The sequence below is a fragment of the Alternaria conjuncta genome, assembly GCF_024043145.1.
Source record: "Alternaria conjuncta strain BMP 0040 chromosome Unknown scaffold_4, whole genome shotgun sequence".
NCBI classification, from domain to species: Eukaryota; Fungi; Ascomycota; class Dothideomycetes; order Pleosporales; family Pleosporaceae; genus Alternaria; species Alternaria conjuncta.
The window spans coordinates 1147682-1173020 of record NW_026250093.1 but is presented as its reverse complement, the minus strand read 5'-3'; the positions used below and the strand labels follow the sequence as shown (position 1 = coordinate 1173020).

Here is a 25339-nt window from a genome sequence, read left to right as displayed (position 1 = left end):
CTAAGGGCCGACTCTGTAAGAAGTTTGTTTGTTCGTCCGAAGAGTTGAGCATCGTGAAATTCCCGCTCTAGAGTCGGCGGAGTAAGACGGAGATAAGCCACCAGAGCTCCGGTCAAGTTGTGAAATGAGTACCATGGCTGAAGCCTGAAGGAGGTACCAGTTGGTCCGGAGTGAAGCATCAGGTACCCAGGGTGTATTTGACGCGTTGCACGTTGTGTCGCTTGGCATCGAGGTCTCTCACGCGTCGCGGCAGGCGACAAGGTTCTTATCCCCAAGGTTCCTGCCAAGCTCCCCGATGACCAAGTTAGCGTCCGTCAAACCTCACTGCATCACACACCTCCCCCACCAATGCATACCCCGGTACCTTCTATGTAATGCGGTCGCCATGCTTACGCGACGCCGACGTTCAACCTCAGACAATCTGCTCGCGCACTTACACCTACGGAAAATCTAGTAAAGGCAGCACAGCATGACCGCCGAAGTTCGCGACCTCAAGCCGCTCAACATCAGACCCGTCCAGCATCAAGTCCACGACCCGCTCAAGACAGACCCGTTCGCCTTCGACCACCACGATGACACCATCCACGTCCTCCTATGCGCTTCAGGTTCTGTTGCGACCATCAAGATACCGAACATGATCAACGCGCTTGCGAAACATGCGAACGTACGAATACGGCTCATCTTCACGGCTGCGGCAACCAACTTCTTGCAAGGCCAGAGCGGGGAGCAGCCTTCGATAGAGGAAATAGAGGCGTTACCGAACGTGGACGGAATATACTTTGACGAGGACGAGTGGAGAGAGCCATGGATCCGAGGCAACAAGATCCTCCACATTGAGCTACGGCGATGGGCAGACATCATGGTCATTGCACCCTTGAGTGCTGATCTACTCGCCAAGATCACACAGGGCTGGTCAGATAACCTCCTGCTGTCCGTCGCGCGCGCATGGGATACCACAGGTCTGATCGACCCAGTGAGGAGCATACCAGGCGTGCAATGGCCGCAAGAAGATGGCGGCATACAGAAGAAGAGGATACTAGTCGCTCCGAGCATGAATACCGCCATGTGGTTCCAGCCCATCACCAAGAAACAGTTGCATGTGCTGGAAGAAGAGTGGGGAGTAAAGAATGGAGGCTGGTATGAGGTACTGCAACCTATGGAGAAAGAGCTGGCGTGTGGAGATATCGGTGGTGGCGCAATGAAAGATTGGAGGGAGATTGTGGAAGTGGTTGAGCAGCGGCTAGGCCTGCTGTCGTGATAGCTTCTCACATGCACTCTTGTACGGTTAGAGTCCCTACTGCTTAGAAAAATACTAATATCTATGTTAGGGATTCAAGCCACATCGTGCTACGCCATCGCATATATACCCGAGCACAGAACGGCGCAGCAAGAGAGAGGGCATACTGCTTCACGTAAGCAAAAAGATGGCATACACAAAAGAGCAAAAAGACAGAACTTAGATAGGTGCCCCTCTCACGCACCGTATGCTGACAGCCTCCTTAATTTCTTAAACCAGACCACGGTCTGTGCTGTCTCGCTTCTGTCTTTGTCGATGCTCGAATCGGCGACCTTGACCTAGCGAGCTGAGCAGGCGATATGCCCAACGGCGCCAGGCCGGACTCGAGTCTTGATGAATAACTCTTCAGAGTCAACGTCTTTATACCAGAGGCTACCAGTTATACTATATCAGAGGTGAGGAAATCCATGTTGCAATGTTGACAGTGACGGTGATGGGCGTTGAGCGTTTGTTGTGGTGGTCGGTGTTGCGAAAACTGAGACCTTCGTTCACCTGGTGACGAGAACCAAACGAGACTGAAACTAGAGCAATGAGAGCGCGATGTCGTCATTTACGCGCCTTCACTTTATGGAGTGTAGCAAAGTTCTCGATCACAATAACATGAACTGTCAGCCTGACGATTACCGCCAGCAGAACAACATGGCGCCCAGCAAGTCCACAGCAAACGCAGATGTCCCAGCCTCCCCGAGCGTTACCTATTCTAGTTCTGTTCTTGCAACCTTGAAGTCGTCGGTAAGTAATCGCTTCTCTCACCTTGGTGTTTGCTTTTGACATGTGGGCAGATACAGAACACGAAAGCGAAGCTCAACGCTCTCCGACCTACCAGGCAACCGAAGGTTACCAAACCAGGAACGAGGAGCAAGACGGTCGACGAGCGAGAGCGTCTCCAACGAACAGCAAAACGGCTTTCCGTCATCGATGAGCCCGCTACTGGCCCCAATGTCTCCTCCACCAGCGACGAACTGCGGAGCGACCCCGCAGCGTCTTCATTCCTGTCCACCGGCTCCGATCCCCATCCTTCGCTCACAGCGCGCGACTTCGAAGTCGGCGGTACGCTTGGTCGTGGGAAATTTGGGCGCGTGTACCTCGCCCGTCATCTCGCGACAGATTACGTGTGCGCTCTCAAGATCATATCAAAAGCGCAGGCTACAACACAAGAAGAGGAGAAGTTGATACGCCGCGAGCTAGAGATCCACCAAAACCTCGCGCATAAGAACATCTTGAAGTTACTGTCATGGTTTCACGACGATGAATCGATATACCTTGTGCTCGAATTTGCTCCAGGTGGCAGTCTCTACTCGAAGATGAACAAGCAGCCCAAGGGCAGGTTCACAGAGCACCAAGCGGCCGTCTATATCGCTCAACTCACATCCGCACTGCGCTACATGCATAGCAAAAACATCATGCACCGCGATATCAAGCCCGAAAACATACTACTTGGTTTCCACGGCGAGATCAAGCTTGCTGACTTTGGATACTCCGTACACTCAGAGTCAGGGTTCCGATCAACGGTGTGCGGCACACTAGATTACCTAAGCCCAGAGGTTGCGGTCATGACGCTCAAGCCCGGAATGAGCGGAGGGTGGTACACGAAGGCGATCGACCAGTGGAGTCTGGGCGTCTTGATGTACGAGCTTCTTGTGGGTAAGCCGCCATTCGAGATGAAAGACATGAAGAGCACACAAAAGAAGATTGCGAACTTCAAGGGTAAAGGTATCAAGTTCCCAGGACATGTCAGCGAGCGCGCGGAGGAGCTGATTCGCGAGGTAAGTGACACCCTCTCGCCTTATGTGTGCTCACAACAAAGCCGTACTGACTTCGCAAAAGTTGCTCAATTTGGATGCTGAGAAGCGGATGAGTCTTGACGACGTTATGACACAACCTTGGATCGTCGACCACGTCGCGAAGTCGGTTCAGTCAGGCATCCGATCATTTGATCAGCTGCTTCAGCATGGTGCCTGAGGGCCTGATGAGGCGGTGGAATATCGTTACAGACGGGGGCCGAATTGTATGTCTAGCGTCCTCGCCCTGCCACACAGCGATCTCGTATTTGACGGGCCGAATATGTCGGTTGCCTGATACTTCAGCTTCTGAGCTGTCCTGCACCTCGGGAGGCAGCCATATCAAGCCATGTACTACGCCCTGTCTCAAAGTGTACGCCGACCGGTAGGGGATCGGGACTAGTGTTGGCGGGTTCGGGTGAGCATCAGATGGCACTTGTCCATCAATGGTATCCCGTTGATATTGTAGTCTACCTCGAGGTGATGCAACGAGCACCCCGTGCAATAAGCCTTCCGCTAGGCAGATCCGATTCGTCATGTTTCTAAATGTGGTAAATTTTGAGAGGTAGTGCTTGAACTGCGTGCACGACATGAGATGTACCTGTTAAACGTGGACGTCTTGGCACGACCTCAGGGGCATATTCGTGTTACAGAACGTAATATCAACAACAACATTCATCCACTACGCTCAACACCTGAACATTGCACATTTCCACAAACTCTGGCTGTTCTCACAGCTTGCCATCTTTTGTCAAGAAACTGTCTGGTGGACCCTGACCGGTGGCCGGAATAGCTCTGATCGCTCGCCTAGCCATGCAAGCGCCATGCTGCATTGGATACTCATCCGCGCCTCACCCTCAATGCTGCATGCTGTGCCATGCTTGGCGCGCTATTGCTGTGCGGTGGCACACCAGCAAAAAGCGACATAAACATGCGAGAAAAAGCTATTGCACTTAGCGTCTGATGATCTCATTGGTAGTTGGTCTCGCCTACGGTCTCGCGCAATTCCAATCCACGTCCCTCAGTAAACGCCTCGATGCACATGTGTGTTTGAGCCAAGACGTAATGACGCGCCCGCGTTGCGCTTTGCAATGGCTCGCATTGTTCCCTGGTGCAGAGATGGGCTGTGGACGCCGGATGGGCGGTGCATAGATCGCAGCTGAGCGGTGTTTATTGGTAGGTTGTAGATTTTCAGCCTTACTAGCAGGCTAGCTAACTCAAAGGCGGGTGTCGATTGCGGAGATCCTGGCGCTATCACTCATCCATCTGATTGCGGCTCAGGCCTCCCGAGAGCCTAGACCGATGAAGGTAAAGCACTTCAGGGTGCGCCTTTGCTCGTTTACTCGTTTATACTCCTATATCAGGTAGGAATATCCTGCTGTCCTTCAGCTGAGACATCACCAGCTTTTGAAGTTCCCAACATCTTGGCCGTCACGTCCCTCTCGGCCACGTGGGTCTCCTACTACTTTGTTGAGCAGTTTACTTTGTTTTATTCACTGCTCGTGCGCCGTCCAATAATTCTTCCTATTTCTTTGGACGAGACCGGCCTCGAGGCCAACACACATCATTATGCTGAAGAATACACTACTCTTGGCTTCAACAGCACTCGTCGCAGCGCAATCCTCCTCTTCTGAGCCATGCGCGAGTGTTGCGTCACAGCTCCAGGAATCGACGAGTATCGAGGCACAGGCCGCGTTTGAGTGCCTGGATTCAGTCCCCGTTGACGTCCAAGGAAACTCTCAGCTTATCGATGAGCTAAAGGAGCTTTGGCAGTTCCAGTCTGAACTCGTATGGCTGAAGAAACCTGGCGATGACTGGGAGTTCGGACCCCTGGATATCGAAGCCGAACTGGACAACGTAAAGAACAACCTTGATTCTTTCTCCAGCGAATATGCGGTTCAACTCGCCATCCAAAACATCACTATCCGGACCGGAAATTTCCATTTCAACTACCGGCCTGATATACTCCAGGTGTTCTCATTCTTCAGACAGGCCAATGTTGCCTCCATCTCCGAGGATGGCAAAGCGCTTCCAAAGCTCTACTTGGCTGATGATGTTGCAAGTGTAGCCGAGGGTAGCTCAGATGTTTCTGAGATCACAGAAATCAACGGTCAGAACCCATACGACTTCCTGACGTCTAATTCCTGGTCACAGTACATCGACTCCGATGGACTACTCAACAACATGCTGGCAAAGGGAGACACGGATAACACTGGCGCATTTATGGATCAAACGAAATACGACGGCCCTAGCACTGATATCACTTGGGCAAATGGCTCTACAGCTTCCGTTCCGAACGGAGCTAGCACAGATCGCAGCTTCGTTGGCATAACCGACGGACAATCTTTCTTCGACACCTTCTGCGTCGGTTCAACCGATTCACCTCTCTCAGCTAGCACAAAGGGTGCTTCTGATTCCTCCGATGTCGCTCTTCCAAAACCCAAGCTACCTTCTGTGTTCGACCACATTGTCGCACCTAGTGCCCCCGGACCAGTTCCTCGAATCCCTCTCGGCACAAGCCGAAACAAACGACAGACGATGGGAACCACCCCTGGTTCCTATGCGGAGAACATTGTTGCAGCAGACTCGAATGGAGTTGTTGCTGGTGCTTTCCTCAGTGGAGAAGGTTATGATGATATAGCGGTCCTCAAGATCATATCTTTCAGTAACCCGGGTTCCGACTTGACCGAAAGTGAGTTCGGCACGGATTTCCAGGTAAGTCATTGATACACAGCGTGCATACCAGATATGAACTGACGTCATCTTCTCCGCCATATAGCAAACCGTTGCTTCTTTCCTCAGTCAATGCATGAGCGAGAACAAGCAGAAACTCATCATCGATCTGCGCGAGAACGGCGGCGGCAGCACAAACTTACTTCTTGACACATTCATACAGCTGTTCCCCGAAATGGAGCCTTTCTCTGGACAGCGATATAGGGCTAGCGATGCCTTTGTTAAGATTGGCGATGCGGTCAATGAGATCAGAAGTGACTCCGCCAAAGCTAATGAGTATGCCTCGTTGCTCAATGAGAGCATAGAAGAGGGCTCCATGTACAGATACTGGTCCTGGTGGCACTTCCGCAATGCTGACGGGGCCGACTTCAAAGGCTGGGATGACTTTGATGGTCCGGTCGAATTGAACGGCGACTCATTCACGAGGACAATGCGGTACAACTATACCGATCAAGTGTCTATCCTCCCACCTGACTGGTACTTCACAAACGGCACTCGCCCCACCCCCTTCAAGGCGGAAAACGTCGTCATGTACACCGATGCCCTATGTGGTTCATCTTGCGCTTCTTTCCACGAAGAGCTCAAGAACATCGCCGGTGTAAAGGCAGTGACAGCCGGTGGCCGTCCAGAGAACAAGCCCATCCAAACTGTGACCGGATCAAAGGGTGGTGAAGTAACGCCTCTGTTTTTCTGGCAGCAGTACGCCCAAATCGCATTGAACATAAGCACCGCTCTTTCCCTATCGGCCTATTCCGACAACGACGCCGCCCTCTCTGCCGTCGCCAACGTCCCGCAAGTACTTACACGCGCCGGAGACCGATCATCGCGCCTTCAGTCCCAGGACCAGGTCCGAAAAGGCGATGCTTCTGGAACACCTCTGCAGTACATCTACGAAGCCAGTGACTGCAAGATCTTCTACACCGCGACAACCTACGCTGATCCTGACGCTGCTTGGAAGCAAGCCTGGGACGCCTTCCAGGATGACAGCAAGTGTGTCGAGGGCTCTACGGGACATGCGAGTTCCATCTCCGGAGGCTTCAAGGCATACGGTCCGGGTGAGCTGAAGGCGGAGGATCAGCCCAAGGGAAATGGAGGCGGAAGCGGAGGCAGTGGAAATGGGGATGACGAAAGCGCTGCGAGCATTGCAGGTGTAAGTGGCTTGGTGATTACCGCTGCTGCTATCGTCAGCGCTATGATGCTGTAGATAGGCTGTGGCTTATCCGCCTTGGTGTTCCAATGTTCATAGCAACTTCGGCTGTCCTTTTCCTATACATTGCGACACCTAATACCATTGCACTTCTTCAAGTTGCAGTGTCGACCAAAGTTGTATTTGCAATCAATCTATGCTACCAAACCCCCATGTTCCCATCTCATCATTATATAACCCGGGGTATATCGTCATCTATCGTGCTTCACGTCCTGTTTCCATTCTGGCCTAGTTGGGCCGCAGCACAACATCTCCCACACAAAGCACCATGTTCTTGAAGAACCTTCTCCACTCCAAAGGATCTCCACTTGCTTTGACAAACCTCACCTCCCAGTAGGCACTTCCATCGTAGACGGCCTTTTCGATGACGATATGGCCGTTCAGGCCTTGTCTTCGTCCATCTGCCATCTTTACCCGTATAGAGGCTGTCCCAGCTTTTTCCGCTTCCTCGATCTGCGTCTCGGTGAAGGTCGGTGAAGGGACGCCTAGCCGGTGCAGAGCTGTAAGAAGGAGAGGCAAGAGTAGACCAAGGTTATGAGGAGAGATGAAACGTGCCAGGGAATAAGAAGGAAGAATATCGGCGAACTTTCGAGCTGCTTGCGTAAAGGTCAGAGGCACACCTGGAGTTGAGCTGAATTGTGTCATGGATGGATCCTGCGATAGCATATCCTGTGTTGATGAGGGAAGCTGCGATAAACAGGGCGTAGAGCTCAGGTTGATAGGACGATTGTCGGGGATTGTAACAGGTTGCGAGGCAGAGATGCCGTCATGAGAGGCGAGACGTGGGGGTCGCTCCCAGTCGAAGGGTGTTTCTGCCGATGGAGTCTCGGGTTGTGTGGAGGAGAGGAAGTTTACAGCGCTTGAGCGGCGAGGGTCTGCATCAGTGTCGATGTCCATCGCATCGCCATCTTCGTCTGCATCTTGCGAGAATTCTCTTTGTGACTGCGTTGGCGGCCTTGTGAAGTCGATGCGTAGTTGCGACAGCATCTGTGTCGCCAGTCCTACTGGATTTGCATTGCGTCCGCTTGCAGTCAAGTAGGGGTTCTTGCGTGTACACCAGGGGTGTGTGCGTATTTCATCGAGAGTAAAGCGCTCTTTCGGGTCGACTTTCAGCATGCCGCGGAGCAGACTGAGTAGCTCCGCTGGGATCTTGCTCCAAAGTTCATCAGTAGTGTGTCCCCCAGTCTCGACGTACTCCTTAAATTCCGCAGAGCGCTTGGTTGGCTCATCCCAAGGGGTGTTGCCGACTAGGAGGACGAAGAGCACAATGCCGCAACTCCAGACATCGCAGATGTTCGCCGCGTAGCCGGTGTCTAGCATATCGGCCCTCTTGCTCCGCCTCCCTGATACGATTTCCGGGGCGATGTACGGCGGCGAGCCACATACGGTGTTGCAGAGTCGCAATTGCCCGTCCTTCTTGAACAATGCTGCCAACCCAAAATCGGAGAGTTTGAGATCCCCCTCGGCGCTCAGCAACACATTTTCAGGTTTGATGTCTCGATGCGCAACACCCATGCTGTGCATGTATGCCACGGCGTTGACCAGTTGCGTGAAGTAGAGATGCGCAATGTCTTCGCCCACACCTTCGTCCGCCTCGATCTTGTCGAACAAGTCTCCGCCCTCAGCCAGCTCCATGGCGATCCACGTCCATAGCGCATCCTCCCCAGACCCTAAGCAGTGGATGATGTTCTGGTGCTTCCCGAGATGTGTGTGTAGGACGACCTCCATCTTGATTTGTTTCGGAGTGAGGCGGCCGGTCTTGAGGGCATGTTCTTTGTTGATGAACTTGATCGCGATGACGGGTTTGGGCGAGTTGTGCGGGACGGCCTTACGGATGCTGGAGATCTACCATGAGCGAATGACTCCCAAAACTCGACGAGGGGAGATTACAACGTACGAGGCATATGCGCCTTGCCCGATTGTCTTACTCACGAGCCGGAAGGGCAGGTTTGTAGGCAGAGGAGCCATCTGGCTGTTGGGCGGCGCCGGGCCCATGGTGTCGAGGTGTAGAGGAGGTATGTGCGGGGAAGCGAGTTGAAAGCGATCGAGGACAAAGGACCTGAGATGCGCGAATGAGATCCGGTGGTATTTTGTGGTGTTGACTGTATGTTGGTGCCTAATTGCCGCTATCGCAACAGTCTCGAGGATCGCGTCAGACCCGAAAACAGAGCGCACGGACTGGATGCCACGCGCAACGCGAACACGCCAGCTCACGTGGTCGCGACGCTTCCAAGGTTTGTCTCGTGTCAACCGATCTGCCTCGGCCCAAGATACCGCATGCCGAAACCTTCTTTCCACCCATGGAACCCTTCCGCACTACCTCCTTAGCTCTAGGACGTCATTGCCTCCCTACCCCGAATGTAGCATCAAATCCCGCGATTCCCGCGAGACACAAGCCTTCTTCGTTGCAAGCCACAAATGCCTCGGTTCGCAGAGGCTTGCTCGACGGGGAAAGTGTACCTGTCGATCGCGACTACGCGTCGTACCACAAGAAGCATCGGAGTCCGCGGGCCTAGACGTTTGGCGCTACAAGCAACAACTAGCCATGCATGGCATCGATGACGGAGCGAGTGAAGACCCTGCCCATCAAATCCAGTGGTATGTCTATCTCCACCAGGCCTCCATTCGTACACGCACAACAGACGCGCAGATCGCATACTGCTCTGTCCCAACATGCAAGACCGCTACGATATCTACGTTTCTCCGACTTCACATGCACAGGTGAGAAACTTCCCGTTACCTTCTCACCTTACACTTTATGAGTAATCTGTGGAGTAAGCTTAGCGCCACTGACATTCGAGTCTCTTCTTCTATCCTACACAGCGACGCTTGCAAAACTTACCATATCCTCGGGACCGAGTGCACGTTTTCTGCCACCCAGCATGACCATGTGGCATTTCAAACTTTAACTACACAATGCAGGGTCCCCCCTTTTCACACTGGACAGAAGAGGATGCTCGTGGACTTGTCGGAGGGTTCATGGGACAAAACGCTACCACCTGCCATATACATCAAATGCGAGACGCAACCACGGCCGTTCGAGACGGAATTAGTCATCCGCAATCCATGTATATTCCCCTGCATCACATGCATCTGACCGAAGAGACCACGACGACGGAGTACACCAAACTCCATGGGAACTGCGCCGTTTGTTCTAAGAAAACCCTATCTAACAAACCTAATCTGCAACCCACTGAAAGCCACTGCACGGCTATATGCGGTCGGAGATGCACGATGGTCACCGGCCCGAGAGGGTTGTTCCGAAGTCGAGTCGCAAACGCTGACTATGCAGCGCAAGATGCAGATGGCTGACGTACTCAGCAAGTACCGGTGTTTTGATCGCGTTTGATGCATGTGCCTTGTAGATCTGAGCTCGGCATCGAGGCACGAGTACCCGACAATCATCACGGTAGAAATAGATAATAGAGGCTTGGCTCACCATGTTACCAAGTTGCTGGCATCGCCGTTGCGTACCCTGCATTCACTTTGATAGTATGACAGTTCTCACCCCTTGAACCTTATCACCGCATGAACACCCCATCTCACGTACACCTTCCGTTCATTCGATTTTCGGGGCTTTCGCCGAAAGCGAATTCCGACAACGACTCTCGGCACCGAGCTCCGATGCGTAGCCTTGCCCTCCGCCAAACAGCTTCCCCGGTCTTCCTCCGCACCAACCACGGACCCCGGAGCACATCGCCTGCGCCAGCAACGCACCACATCTTCGGTGATCTCCATCGATGTCACCAGCCTACCAGCATAGCCCACAGAAGTAGCTTTCGGAGTTAACTGCAGAGACCCCTGGCATTTTCGCTGATCAACATGATTCGCGAAGTCCGGTCAAGTCCTGCGTCCTGACTTCTGACAGATGCTGAGGCAGGGTATGTCCGGTCGTGCTGCTGCGAAGGTAACTGCGATGTTGGATCAGAGGGGGTAGCGCTAGGGGATGCTAAAGAGTTTGGGCCCAGACTTGCAAAGGCGTGGTCGATGTTTTCACGAGGGTGGTGCACATGTTTATGTAATGCGGAAGCTGAGGTAAGGCGGCCGTGCAGTCCAACAATGCAGGCATGCCATGGCTTGCGACTATTGAGCCCATTACTTGCGTTGACGTCGTTACCAGCAATAAGACAAAGTGTGTAGTATCGTTATGAGTTCTTCTATAGCATGAGGGTATCATCGGAAACCTCCTATTAGGGTGCGCTAGGGTTCAGTCGCATCGCATCGTCCGTCCGATGCGAATCAAGTGCCTTCGTCTGTCGTACGGGTGCCTTCCCCACATCCAACATCATGGTCACCCTTCCTCAACCTAAACTGACAAAAGACTCGGCGAGAGAACCGTGGCTATGTCGACCCAATCATCCTCATTGAGACTCTCGCTTGTCGGAAAGTGTAAAAGTTACGGGAATAACAGCCGGAATACAGCCGCGCGTGGTTACCTTAGATGAGTGATCTGGGTAACCTACTGCGAATTTCGGTCTTAAACTTTCGTATCGGTCGGGGAAAAGAAGAAAAAGAGATCAGCTTCCAGCTTCAGTTGTTGGAAACGTTTCGTGACGAGTGCTCGCAGATCGCCATCCCGCTATGACCGCCTAGGTGAAGAAAGAAAAGAAATGACAACAAAGGTAAACAGAAGGTCGAGTAGGTCTAAGGAAAGAGGAACAGTTCCACAAACGACCACCCGATGCTAATGTTTTGGCCCGGAACCCCAAAAACGCCGCAGTCTATGACTCGATGCAATGGAGTAGGAGAAGAGGTCGATGAGCCGAAAGAAAAATGCACCAAGAAAGTGATGCCAGCTATCCAACTAAGGCGATTAGGCCTGAGATGGTTCAGCACTCGCATATCGTCGTCGTTTTATCTTGCGGAGAGATTCAGAATCGGTCGTGAAGGTGGCGCGATATTCATTCTATGATCGGGTGGCAGTGGGCGAAGCGACGTAGGCAGATGCAGCGGCGGCATCAAGACCACGGAGCTGAGGGCCGTACTTGGCATGCTTAACGAATTTGGGCACAGAGTCCTGTGGTGAGGTTAGCAACCCATCACAATCACAAATGTGGAAGTTAGCACGTACGCTAGACATCAGCTTGAAGATGGACTGCTGAGCCTTTTCGAATAAGGAGGCGACTTCGTTAAGACTCTGCAACATGGCTGCATCGTCGCCAACGGCACGAGTCATGCGAGTAGCCAGCTGTGTGCGAAGACTGTGGTCGATGTTGAGCTCATTCGGAGAGCCGGGAGCCAAGAAAGCATTGTACAGACCTGAGATTGATTAGAGATTGATTGTAAATTGGACAATGTTCAGTCTTACCGTATGCGGCAGCAAGTGTCTCCCGGATTGTTTCGACCTTGTTATCACCCTTGTCATTGATAGCGTCCCGATATTGCTTGTTGAACTGTTGGACTTCAAGGTAGAAAGAGAGGTTCTCCTCGCACATGGTTTCCTTGAGGAACTCGCGGTACAATAGACGCCATGAAGGGTTACGGATGATGACGTTGGTACGGTTGCTGTTGGAATCGCGGGCAACGCCATCTCTTGACTTCACTGCTACATCTCCGCCTGATGGTACTTCCTCGAGGAGCCAACCGGCGACGCGCTCGCCGTGGTTGGTGATGTAGTAGTGCACCTGCTTTGAAGGTTGGAATTGGTGTTCTGAGTTGCGAGGATCAACTGGGGCGATGAGTTTGAGCTGCAAGAATAGCGAGCCAACCTCAATAGCTTCACGGGGGTCAACCATAGTTGAGCAGTCCATCAACCACTGTGCGGCGTTGCGTCCGTTGAAGGTGTACTCAAATTGGCGCTGAGAAGTGGGTCGGTGTTTGACAAGCTTGACCCCGACATCACACTTTGAAAACTCATGTATCGAGTCAGAATCTGACTGGGTCTCATTGGCAGTGGTACCAATAAAGCGGCGAAAGATGATCTCAACCGTCTGTTCATCATGATGAAGCTTGTCGGTCTCAGTGTTGCGCTCGAGAACAACCAGTTGTCTCGGGTTCCTGTTAGACTCAATGACAGCCTTGACGTGGGCTGAAGCGATGCCGTTGCGGGTACAAAAGCGCTCCAGAATGTGAATGCCCTTGGGCGTGAGTTGCCAGACCGAGCTCTTGTTCATGAAATCTGTTTTGCCTTCTACCGACTCAACAAATTTAGCCTCAAGAAACTTCTGGCAAACGGAGCGAGCCATCTCCTTGGCCATTGAGAAGGTGGTCGTAGTGGTCGTCGTGACGACACGTGATGAGTCCTTGGGATCTGGCATGCGGTTGGACTGAGAGAATTTGAGGGATCCAAGGTTGGTAATGGCTTCATCCGATGTAAAGGTGAAGTCGATCATCCTAAAGCGAACGCGGTGTGCTGTGAGGGGAAGCGAAACCATAAGCGTCGAGAAGAGGTCCTTGAAGTCCTGAATTGATGTGTTAGCAACATTCTTGCCCATGCTCAAAATTTGATACTGCAATAGCAGCGGCTGCGGGAAGTTCCAAGACACAACGCAGGTGTCAGATTGCGGGCGCATTCCGAGCACGCGGCATTCTCGGTGGAAGTTCAAATCGGTCCGAAAAAGCACGCAGTAAATCCAGTACTACAACAAACCTCCACCATTCCATAGACACGTGAATGTCTCGGGAATAGGGGATATTGCTCATCGCAGCTGATCGCCCAGTGGTTCTGCGCAAGCTTCAAAAGGGTGGCTCCTTTGCTCTTTGGTGGCTTTTGGAAGTGGATCATAGTAGTTACTGTGATCAACTTCCCAAGCTTTCCCCAGGTGGTCGCTGTTGTCTCGTAGGAATAGTAGCTACTAGGAAATCCGGCTCCATGGGATATGACGGAGGTAACAAAAATTATGGGCTGGGCCGATCTCGGCGGATTCAAAAAGTTGCTGGATGGTTGTACTCACCCTTGTAAAAGGCCGCTCATCGTCCGTCATGCGAAGTAACCGCGAACTTGTTTGATGCATCTTGTCGGGCTTGCCTGCTCTCGGCCTGTCTGGCAATCGGTGTGTGTTTTCCGCCTCTTCAGCTATGACGTCGCCGTCGTCGTGGGGGCTGGCGGGCTCGCGTGCGGGAGAAAGATCGGGCCCACGCGCAAGAGACTGCGAGGAGCGTGGTGCACCTGTAGCGTAAAAGGGCGATTCGGCAGGGCTCTTTGTGGTGGAAGGCGTCCTGCTCAATTCGCGGCTGCCTTTGCGGAGGAGAGGGAAGCGGGAGAGGGTGTAGCGTCTCGCGTGGTTGATAGCACGGGAGGAAGGCGGGGGCGGGCTGTTCTTGCTCGCTGAAGAAGTCGCGGAAGGTGCGTCTGAGCCGGCGGAGGCAGGTGCGATAGGCAGTCGGTCTGGGTCGTGGTGGTGGTGGTGGTCGGGTCGGGGGTGGAGGGGCTCGCTGGTGGGAGGGCTCAGGCTGTCAGGCACAGAGGAGACAGACGCAGTCAAGGGGAGAAGAGATGTCGTCTGGAAGGGCATGCCGAGCAGAAGATGGTCGCGGAGAATCAAATCGCGGACCTCACTGAAGGGCAATGTGTGGGTACCCTAGCTGGGATTGGCCTTCACAGTCTGGGGGTCCGTGACCACTGAGTCTTCTGCCGCTTGAACAGCCCTCACACCGCCCTCCTAAGACAGCTAAGATGGCCTAGCATGGCGCCGAATTAGCCCTGGAGCTGGGCCATGACAAAGGCACTAACCGCAGCGGCCTCCTAGTCGCATACGAGACACATGGCGGCATGCACGGCCACCAACGCATGGGAATAAAGTATTTGGCCAAGGGCTTCCACGAGGCATCCCTGCCCTCTGCCGCCCCCTGTCTACGGTGAGACGCTGCCGACGACTAGGTCTCTGAGCGCCGCACGCCGACAAAGGGGACCGCCGGAAGAGGCTCGCTGCGACGACCTGGACGTCTTCAGCACGCGGCGAGCAGCTGCATGCACTCTGTCGTGGGCGACGATGGCGCCGCCTGCCCCCATCTCAGTCAGCCACCACGCGAGACAAGGCGCTCAAAGGGGACGACGTTGCTGCATGTCTGCGTCTGCACGCAAGACCGGTACGGCCAGTGATACGCGCATCCTGTTGTGCCTCTGTGCTCTGTTGAGAGAGGCTGCTGCCACAGTATGGCCTGACGCAGACTGCTGCCCCTTCCACAAACCTGTCCCAGAGCACCGACCTGTGTCACCAAGCCGCCCCAGGCAGCAAAGCGCCGTTGCGCAGACACCGCAGCCTCTTACATACCAGCGACACCCAGGTTTCGCATCTGCACCGCCGTTTGCTCACCTCCTGGCAGACCCGTTTTCGCGTAACGTTCTGGTGGCGACCGCTGCCACGAACTGGTCGTACTGTGCCACGGCCATGTGGAACACGTCGCCGTTACTGAGAGGCCCGGAGGTTTGCTGCTGAGGCCACCAAAACGTGGAATGCACGTTGCACCCTTGCCTGGCACCATGTCCGCTGTGGTCAGCATGCCTGCGTTCCTCGACATGCAGGAGGTGCTGCATTGGTCGGGCGCACTCAAATCGCTGACGGCATCTTTGTCAAATCTCGCGACGCTGCACTGCGAGCAACCATGTCCGCGCGTCATCATGTGTAAAGAGGCTCGGCAGATCTACATCTCGTCTACAGTCGATCGATGCCTGACTGTGAGGGCCGGTCATGCCTGCGGAGATTGTCGTGTTTCTCAGCCTGGAGAGTGGTAAATGTGCCGCACTTTCCACGTGTGCAACCCCACCTCAGCGTCAGCGAATCGTTGCCCGTCCATGCGAGACATCGCCCTCCTTGGCTGTGGCCCGCATTACTGCCACAGTTCCGCCATGCTGGACCCTTCAAGCCTCAAGCCTCCGGTGTGCCCAATCTGCCCATCGTTGTCGCTTTCGGCATTGCTCCGACTTAACTCCCACGAGTCGTAGCCTCTTTACGCCTGCGCTGCTGCAGATCCCTCTACGTTGATTGCACGGTAAGCAGAGTATAGCCGACATCTCCAGGCCAAGCAGCGATACGCTCACCATACGGTCCGCCACAATCTCCTCCGGAATAGTCCCGCTCACGATGCCCAGCTGCCCGGCGTGATGCAGCACGTGCTACAAGTCAAAGAAAAAAAAGCATCCACCCGTGCGTTTCAGACTGGCGGTGGGCGCGGACCTAATTTGGAGCCACGCGATGATGACACAGGGACGAAAATGCATTCTTCGCTCGCATCGTAGCGTTCTCCCGGAGCTCTAGGGCGGTTGGCAAAGGGTCCTTCCCGTTCAACCACATTCCGTGGCGAGCGCAGACGCCGCTAGCGGATGAGTAGAGGTTCGTTCTCGCCAAGCTCAGCGAAAACGACGATGCAAGTGTATTGATCATCCCAGCGAAGGCTTCGGATCATCAGAATCGACCGTCGTCTCTTTAGCCCCCGGCGCCTCTGTGATTGCGAAGCGATGCCGGTGCAGCATCCTCCGCCGCCAAAGATCCCGACTTGCCGCATGCAAATGCCGTTACCCTGGCAAACATCAGACCATACTGCTGATCTGGGGTCAATTTTTTTTCGAAGGGTTTTAGAATTTTCGAAGCTTGCCCGCTCTAGCCGCGAGAGAATTATCGTTAGGTTATCGTCGCAAGAATCCCATGGTCGCTCTACAGGGCGAAGATCTTCGGCGCTTACGGCAGCCTCAGAGCGCGACGACTCATGCAGGCTTTCGTCAAGATAATGCCGTGATGCCAGGGGTATCAACACGTGGCAACCGATTCCTTTTGCCTACAGTAGCGGCCGCTGGCGTGAACGATGCAATATTGTGTAACACCGAGGCATCTGCCCACGCACTTCCGCTTGTAGATGCCCAGACGTCCACGCGCTGCGACGAACCTCTAGATGCTGTCTTTAGGCACTACTTCTGGCTCGCGTCGATGACAGTGCAGCACACAACCATTACCCGCGTATTAAATGAGGTTCGATAGAGCGCGGTCAGCGTGGCTTTCGAAACGCAGTCCCTGACACGCATCTCATTTGCAGCCTGTTTCAACAGGGGCTGCACATTGCCATGTGCCACGCCGATATTGAGCGTATTCCCCTCACTTTGTGACTTCTGAATACCTTATCTCCACCCATATTGCCTCCGATTATTGGACTTGATATTTTCCTCGACGCATATGGTTTCCTAGGTGGGGCTAGCAGCGCACTCTGCTCGGTGTAGAAATGTCGGTGAGGCGGCGAGCGTCGGTAGACGATAAGATGGAAGAGGGTCGCGATGGGCTTCTTCGATCGTGACGGGTCACGAGCTGCTCTGGATCTTCAGGCGTTTGTGGAGACAGGACTAGACCTCGGGTCCTTCGACAAGGTGCGAACCGAAGGCGTGATAGTGCTGACTAGTGTCTTCGTGGATGGCGGGTATCGTCAACTATAGTAGGTTGAGGCATCCCGCGGCGAGCGTCGAGAGCGAATCTCGACCCTGGTGGCTTGTGGCATCGGAAGATTTTACACGAGGATCTGTAGCCACGCGACAATGGCGCTCCTCAACGACAGTCGCTGTGGGATGAGACCGTAAGAGTGAGGAAGTCTGTTGTTTCTGACTCGAGTCGGCGACTGCGTGGAGTGTATTCGGTTGCCTGTCGCCGAAGGACCCATTCCGCCCTCGGCCTTCAATCTCAACGATGCTGTCTTGGGTAGCCTTCGTCTCGAGGAGGGATGTGCATAGTAAGAGAAGGGTCTCGCAAGGTAATGTTTACTGGCGTTTCTGCGGCTCGGGTGATGCGCGCGGCGATCAGGCCCAGTTCCGGCATCCAGGTCGAGCTTCTGGGCTTCGCGGTCTAATCTCTCTGCTATTGCGAAACGAGTAAGCGGTACTGGCAGTCCCTTACCTGCTGCTTGGCCTTCCTCCTCTGATGTACGATACGGGAGAGGGCCTTCTGCGGTGTCTCCTTCTGCCGAATGTACCACCGGTGACGGCTAATGCGGTTACCGAAAAGAGAGCGGCAGTCACAATATACCAGAGGACGAAGGAAATTGTTCATGACGTAATGTGGTTCAGTGGGAGGGTGGTTGTATCTGCAGTTGGGCAAAGGCGGCAGGTGAGGAAGGAGCTTGAGGGTTATATCAAGGCCCTGACAACATGCACACCCACCAAAAGCCGATGTGCTCACATTGCGTCTATTGGCACGGAGAACACGACTACATGTCGATTAATCTGGTATCAACACTATGAAGCGGTCGCAAGAGAGTAGAACTACTGACGATCGATGAGGAGATGTCATACAAGACGATCGTCTGAATTACAGAGTGCTCCTACAACTACAACTTCACCAAGATGACGCTCTTACATTACTTTTAGATCACCTAGCAATCCTGCCCGAACCGTGAGGGGCCAAATAGAATCAATATCCTCTCCAAACCAACCATTGCGAACAATTACATGTGCGAATAAGGGCGGCCATAGCCGTCAAACAGTATAGTAGGGCCTATTGACGTCAGCACTTAGCTGTATTCAGAGTATACTGTGTGTCACTTACAATGCTGATACATGCTTGGTGAGTACGGGGCGCCAGCATTTCCATAAACGCCAGTGAGTTGACTGTTTTGGACAGGTTGGCGAAACCCAAACGATGTATGCGGCGGTGGAGGAGGCACGGCTGCCTGGTAGCCATGTTGTTGTGGCAATGACTGGTATCCCACGTTGCCATGTTGGGTTTGTGGAACTCCGTTGCGGAAGGGGGTTGTCGGCCCTACAAATAGCGACCGTGAAGTCGTCTGGAAATTGAAGCGCGCTCCTACGAATGAGCTATAACCACGAAGTTCAGCCATCGACTGGGATTGAATGACTACCGGCGGCCAGCACCAGGTCTTGCACATGTCGAAAGTGCTTGTACTGGGAGCTGGGTATACCTCAACATAAGACGACTCACGCATCTCAGGGGAATCAGACTCAACCAACATGATTGGTGTGCCATCATGTCCCCATTTTGGGTACTTGCAAATTTCCAAACACAGATGACGAGGTTTTCCAGTAGTGCGCCGTGATGTTGGGTTGAAGTGAGGGTTGTCGCTAAATTCTTTGATGCGCAGATAGCGGAGGCAAGGGTACTGGTTTTCCACTATGAGGACAGGGGCGCCAAGAGTCGATGATTGCGGATTGTTCAACAACATGACGACTGTTCCAGGCTGCAATAAACTCATGTCTCGTGGAAGTGGCTTGTAGAGGAAACGATTCTGGCGTGCCTCCAGTTGCTGTACGCGCCTCCACAGCTTCCACAAATCAACCGTATCGATACGAACATCAATCGCCCAATCATTCAAGTTCTCACACTCGATGTAGAAGCGCTGTTCAAGGTTCATCCATGTCTCGGTCTGCATGGGGAGTGAGCCGTTCGCCAGTCTTAATGTGTAGACACCTTCATCTGCTGTACTATTGCCCATGCGTAGGCACATTGCCATCTCTCCAATGGCAGCTGGTGGGGATTTAGTAAGAGCATAGAAGTACGCGAAGTCATGATCTACATCAGTGACAAGTACTGGATGTTTGAAGAAGCCTTCTTGCTGTTTCTGCATGTGAATGACTGAGGCAGGAAAGTAACCACCCTCAGGGATGAAGTAAACCTTACCAACAACTGGTGTGCTGGTTATGGGATTGTGAGTCCGTCGAAGGGGCGGGGCCTTGTCCTGGACAGGGCTAAAGGAAGACACAGAAGATCCTATAGTGGAGAAAGGCCTCTGACTTGTCCCATCGGGAGACATAACATGCCGTCGCTGTGGCGGTGAGTGGTACGTTGGAGCTACATGTTCCATCGTGTTCTTGGTCAACGCACTCGAGTTTGAGTGCATCGCTTCCGTCGCTGTAGAAAACTCCGTTTCCAGACTTGGTATCAGGGGTGCCTCCGCACTGAGCGGCAGCTTTGGTATGCGCTTCGTGAGCTCATCGGAGACGGCGGGCTCGTGACTGCGTTGTTCCAATCCTAGCTCTTGGGTCGGCTCCTTCAGTCTGTACATCATGGTGTCATGCTCTGACTCATTCAAGGTGTTCGACGGACTATTGGAAGTTCTCCCCTTGTCCACGCTGAGGAGTGCGCCTGCTTCATGCTCAGTCACATTGCAAACTCGGTCGACAGGGCTGTTCACGATACCAGAATACTGATCAGCTCCCATATTATTTTGAACCTGCTCCTCTTGACTTGCGGTGGTAGTGTAATAATCGGCAGGGGTAAAGACCGTCGAGTTCGTATCCGCCAGAGAAAGAGTGCGTGGTATGATCGTAAGCGTATGAAGCACGTTCAAGGTTCGGTCGAGAAGCAGATGGCTCGTGTGGTCGCTCGTGTGACTGGATGACTATGTGCGCAGAGTCAAGACCTGAAAACAAGTCTTCGGTATCTCCTTCTATCGACTCGTCAGCGGCCGGGCCAGGAGAATTTCGCAGTCGAAACTGTACGCCGATTGTAAGTGGTGAGCGTTGACTCTATGACACAGGGAGAAAAGAGAGTGCGAGAGCTATGTAGCAGCTCAAATCCGGGCGCGCACGTGTTCAGAGCAGAAGGTAGGGATAATGTGACCAAGGCGCGGTGAATGTCGGGTGTAAGATGGTTTGAACAGGGCGTGCTAACGGGCTGAAGGGCGCTGTGGTTGCGGAAGTATGGTAGCAGATACAGGAAGATCCAGCACCCAAGTTACTTCGGATAGCGTGTATCGAAGAGAAGGAGACCCTGCGCGGTTGTTAGAACGATATGATGGGACTGCTGCAAAAGGGGGTCGCACGAGGTTCCAGCGAGACCAGACCTGGAAGCGAACAAGAGTTGGGTGTGAGCAAAGTAGTGGACGAGGAACTTGCTAGGAGTTGAAGAGTGCATGCACTTTTGGAATGCGCTTTTGAGAGTACTCCGGGTGCGTTAGTAATGAATGGCTTGTGCGTAAGGATATACCAAGAGGCCCAGAGAGAGGCGGCCAAGGCACGCAAGTGAACGTCATAGAACTACTAGCTCTATAGCTCTTGTAGTTTCTGATGTCATCTCGCCACTACCTTCGCTGTCATGTTTGTATTCACTGGTACAACGTCCATGAACGGATGAAAGGGAGGCTTTTCGTAGGCCATCAGTCGACCCCCTTCGCGGCTAGTGGTACAGTCGCCATGGGTATGATAACGTGGGAGTGACGGAAGAAAACATCAAAAGGAAGAGCATCGCAACAGCGATACAGAGCGTAGGTAGTGAGAGATCATTTGATGTGGTGGAAACTGTCCCCTTGAGCGACTGGCGAGAAAGAAAAGGTGTGTGCAGTCTCTGTAACGAGGACAAACAATATTAGACCGAGAATGAGTGAGTATATTGTAGTTTGAGATCGAAATAATATGTCGTCAGTAGCCATCGCCTTTGTCGGTTGCGCTACACAAGATACTACCTGAGTATGGGTCCTAACTGAGCTCAGCATGAGGAAGCACCGTAGATACGGTTGCGTGTACGGCTGAGATGATCAGAAGACTAGGCAACCTCAGAAACGTGTTTGCATCAACAATGAGCGAAGTTCAGGTCGATGTTGTATGTGTACGCGCTAGTGTGACCGCGCAACCGTAGTTAGTGCGGGATGACGCAACTACGTCCCCTCACAAATTTCGCACACAACACATCCATCCCCGACACATTTATTATCCGATATTCGTGATCACGAAGCGAGCACGAAGCGAGCATGCAGAGATTTAACGAATGAGACATTAATTATTATAGTACTACAGCGGCGCAAGCAGACGTTATAAACTCCGAGGATCCAACCGCGTTCGCACCATCCTTCGATCACCCAGCTACAATCGCCCGGTAGAAGACTACATGAGACTGTGACTCGTCGTTCTGCCAGCACATGATGCAGCCTGGAGGTCGTTGATGCGCACCTCGGATCCGTACGACTTCGCAAGGCGTACCGGGAAGACGACAACCCTTTCGGGATTCGGACCTTGACGGTGGGGTGGGTGCCGGGGACCTTCAGGCATAAGCCATCGGTGGCGTTCGGCATTGTCGATATAAGGGTGCTGGGGACCTTCAGGCGTAAGCCATCGGTGGCGATCAGCATTGTCGAGAGAAAGGAGCCGGGGACCTTCAGGCATGAGCCATCGGTGGCGTTCGGCATTGTCGGAAGAGGAATTTAGGTGTCGGATCATGCGCTCTTGATATATGAGACTGACCCGGCGTCAAGCCTCCGCAGTGGATCCTTTCCAAAGGCCTCGAGATACTCGTATTCTACCTGGAAGCGAGAATTGGGCGAGAGGTTGACGTAGCTCCGTCTCTTCAACGCATCGAAACCTGGAGCCATTTTGGCTACCGGGTTGATCGTGGAGTTAACCATGTCTTGATGGTTCTCAACCATCATAAAGAACTTTCTTTGATATCTTCGATCGCCCTGTCTCTTCTCCTCAACTGTGTGGCCGTTGAAGGTGGTAAGCAGCCGGAAACTGACGATCATGGTGCCTTTTCGTCTCTCCTTACCCAGGACGACTATAGGGTGATTTTCAAAGCCGCTCTGATTCTTGTGCCCCCTAATGATGGAGGACTCTGGGATTGTCTCCGGGGTCAGGTAAACGATATCCCCTTCCATCAGCTCATCAGGTGGTGGTAGTCCTGCCTGATTGCGGATGGGTTGAGGTGGTGACCCCGTCCTCCAGTTGGACGAAGAGGAAGAGGATTCTGATGATGATCGGCTTCGCGAATCATCTGATGGCGTAGTGGAGCGTGTGGTGGGAGGAGAAGGGGAAGTCGGAGGAGAGGTCCTGTTTGGTTGCCTCCAATCTTGCAAGAATCTGGATTCCTGCTTTTTGGCGCCGGCAGTGTATGTCTTCATCATCATGATGACGGTGGTGTGATGGGCAATGATGAGTTGTGGTGAGGGCGTACTGCGGCCTTCAAACGACAGTGGAATGATGGGTAATGATGGTAAAGATCAGGAAGCTTTTGGTATTTGGGATGGCTCGATCTGATGATGATGATACGAAAGAGAAAGAGAGGGGAGAGGGAACAACCTTTTAAGAGAGGGAGTCCCCGACAGTTTGGAAAGAAAGAGATGGTACTGCTTTGCAATACCAGAGGGCTCCCATGTTACCTCCATGAACGAAACTTCCTACTCCGCTACGATACGATTGGAGACCCAAGGACATGGAGGAAAAATATGCTGGGCACACGCACAAGAGAGGCCAGAGATGATTTTGGACTAATGGTTGACGACGAGCACCAGCGTTGAGCTTATCGCAGCTGGACTTATTACGACACAAAAGTATGGTATGGAAAGGTGGCTATGTATAGCAGTCAGGAGGACACTTCCGCGCCCATCAACAGTGGAACGGAACCAGCTTCACGGACAGGATAAGCAAATGGTTGCATCGCTGACAAGTCACAACACAGGTTTCCTGGAAGCCGAGACCTGCGAGACGCACTCAATGTGCAGGAGCCGCTCCGCGAATAGATTTGTAACCCAGTGCCTGCTATAAGCACCGGAACATGACTTCCGAGAGAACTCTATCGAGGAAGAGAAGGAGCGAGATGAAATCACGAAGAAGGCACAAGGTCACAACACTCTGGGATGCGTGAACGGCGGACCTCGAGATAGGCAAATTTGCACAACCAAACTCGCCAGCAGCCATTATGAATCACATCACCACTGGAATGAGGTCCTGGCGTCGAGCTGAATATCCTTCGTAACCTACCAACTCGTCGCAACATTTCGAGACTACGGGTGCATATGTCATGATCGAACCGCAGGGACGCGGGACTACACTCCGAAAGACCTATAGACCTATCGAATTCATTTATGAGCTAGTTGTTGGAACGGTCGCCTATTGTATGACTATGGGGATAATCGAGATGCTAGAGCGGGTAGCTACGCGAACGCACAACTCGAATATACTACATCTGATAACGGTGACTGTGCGAGGAAAGCACTAGCGGTTCGTTGTTGGATGGCCAATGGACGTTAGTTCCACCTAAGGCGTCTTTACTCGCGCGCAGCCAATTGCACCTCCCCCAATTATTAAGCCAATGTTTACGGTGAGCTGGGTGTCAGCGCTAAGCGGAACGGCGCCAACGCGATTTCCCTGCTACAGACTTCCGCGATTCCCTCTCCAGGATAAAAAAAGTAAGAGATACCACTGCGCGAGAGGTATGCATTTGATGGGGGTTTTCCACCTGAGGACAACACATATTACGGCACTACATTGGGCCTTCAAAAGAGACAGGAGCTGATCCGAGTGCAGTAATATGCGTGTGCAGTTGCGTTCGCACTCGTGATTCAACCTCACTAGACTAGAAGGACGGCCATTGACAAACCTCCAAGCGCCGACGATGGTACGTCTACCGAGCCTGGAGGTTCACTAAAGCAAGGTTCGCAGATTCATATGCCACCAACACGGCCGGCGTTATGCCAGTCTTGCTTTTGGCGGGCTTATATGGGTGCGCATGTGATACGCGCATGGTGTTGCCATGACTGAGAACACCCACTCGAAGTCCAACGCGAATGTGCGGCGGGATGCTCAGAACTATATCGTCACTAACCAGAATGTTAGTCTACATTACAACGCATATTATGCATCCTACAGGCACGAGGACCTGCCAAGGGCGCTGGAGTCAAGAGAAGCGAACGGATTTGCCGAACTTCCACGCTTGTCTGAGCGCAGGGCGGCTGCAGTCGTTGAGCTGATGACCGCATGGAAGGCGCCACAGAACCGGAAAGACGTACTTCAAGAAAGCGATGTGGTTGTTCGGCTGGAACGCAGGCTAATTCACATGGGGTCTCCTTTCGTGGGATGGCGATAATCATATACTCTGCGCAAACGCGTTTAAACAATACTCGATTGTCTACTTCTCCGTGTCTTTCATCATACATCTGTTACCTAGGTATTGTCTTCTGCGCGTATACTCTACTATGCTTAGGGCTACAGATCTGTACATGTAGCTATCCGTATTTGAATTCATGCCTTACTGTATAAACAGCGTATTTCTGACATGCAGATTGAGGAACTATCTGCGGACTAAAAAAAAGCTAAGTAGAGTAGTTGCTGTTGAGTGAAGATAACATAGCCCCTACGCAAGGGCTTATCGGCACCATAAATCGCGCACAGAAACGCAACGTCATTCATTATTCTATACTCTACTCGATCATAGCGCAGGCTTGCAGCTCGTATGCTACGAGCTTGTCAAAAAAAGCATTAGCTCCTTGTAAACTCTCGAGTTGTCAAAAGAGCAAAAAAGAGGATGTTGACAGAAGTGGGATCTATACCGCTGTTAGTGACTGTTACAACAACGTCTTAATCGTCGGGGAACGTACTCGAACCCACGCAGATTGCTCTACTAGCACCTGAAGCTAGCGCCTTAGACCGCTCGGCCATTCTGCCGGAAAGATACGGGTTGT

At 52.9% G+C, this 25339-nt stretch overlaps 6 protein-coding genes and 1 non-coding gene across 7 annotated transcripts; 3 read left to right on the top strand and 4 right to left on the bottom strand.

Moving 5' to 3' along the window:
• Positions 1-469: 469 nt before the first annotated feature.
• On the top strand, positions 470-1258 carry J4E85_003228 (uncharacterized protein; the record flags this gene model as incomplete). Its single annotated transcript, XM_051467498.1, has 1 exon — positions 470-1258. One exon carries the CDS (start codon positions 470-472, stop codon positions 1256-1258), a length of 789 nt encoding a protein of 262 aa, XP_051328657.1.
• Positions 1259-1897: 639 nt separating this feature from the next.
• On the top strand, positions 1898-3259 carry J4E85_003227 (uncharacterized protein; the record flags this gene model as incomplete). The annotated part of the gene is made up of 3 exons (XM_051467497.1): positions 1898-2029; positions 2080-3063; positions 3125-3259. The coding sequence occupies 3 exons, from the start codon at positions 1898-1900 to the stop codon at positions 3257-3259; spliced, it is 1251 nt and encodes a 416-aa protein (XP_051328656.1).
• Positions 3260-4647: 1388 nt separating this feature from the next.
• J4E85_003226 (uncharacterized protein) lies at positions 4648-7015 on the top strand (the record flags this gene model as incomplete). The annotated part of the gene is made up of 2 exons (XM_051467496.1): positions 4648-5793; positions 5858-7015. The coding sequence occupies 2 exons, from the start codon at positions 4648-4650 to the stop codon at positions 7013-7015; spliced, it is 2304 nt and encodes a 767-aa protein (XP_051328655.1).
• A 231-nt stretch (positions 7016-7246) lies between these two features.
• J4E85_003225 (uncharacterized protein) lies at positions 7247-9013 on the bottom strand (the record flags this gene model as incomplete). Its single annotated transcript, XM_051467495.1, has 2 exons — positions 7247-8855; positions 8916-9013. The coding sequence occupies 2 exons, from the start codon at positions 9011-9013 to the stop codon at positions 7247-7249; spliced, it is 1707 nt and encodes a 568-aa protein (XP_051328654.1).
• A 2911-nt stretch (positions 9014-11924) lies between these two features.
• Positions 11925-14472, bottom strand: J4E85_003224 (uncharacterized protein; the record flags this gene model as incomplete). Its single annotated transcript, XM_051467494.1, has 4 exons — positions 11925-12035; positions 12090-12277; positions 12327-13419; positions 13912-14472. The coding sequence occupies 4 exons, from the start codon at positions 14470-14472 to the stop codon at positions 11925-11927; spliced, it is 1953 nt and encodes a 650-aa protein (XP_051328653.1).
• Positions 14473-19461: 4989 nt separating this feature from the next.
• Positions 19462-20110, bottom strand: J4E85_003223 (uncharacterized protein; the record flags this gene model as incomplete). Its single annotated transcript, XM_051467493.1, has 2 exons — positions 19462-19524; positions 19745-20110. 2 exons carry the CDS (start codon positions 20108-20110, stop codon positions 19462-19464), a joined length of 429 nt encoding a protein of 142 aa, XP_051328652.1.
• Positions 20111-25225: 5115 nt separating this feature from the next.
• J4E85_003222 lies at positions 25226-25322 on the bottom strand. The gene has a single exon. It is a non-coding gene; the product is annotated as a tRNA-Leu (tRNA).
• Positions 25323-25339: the final 17 nt, after the last annotated feature.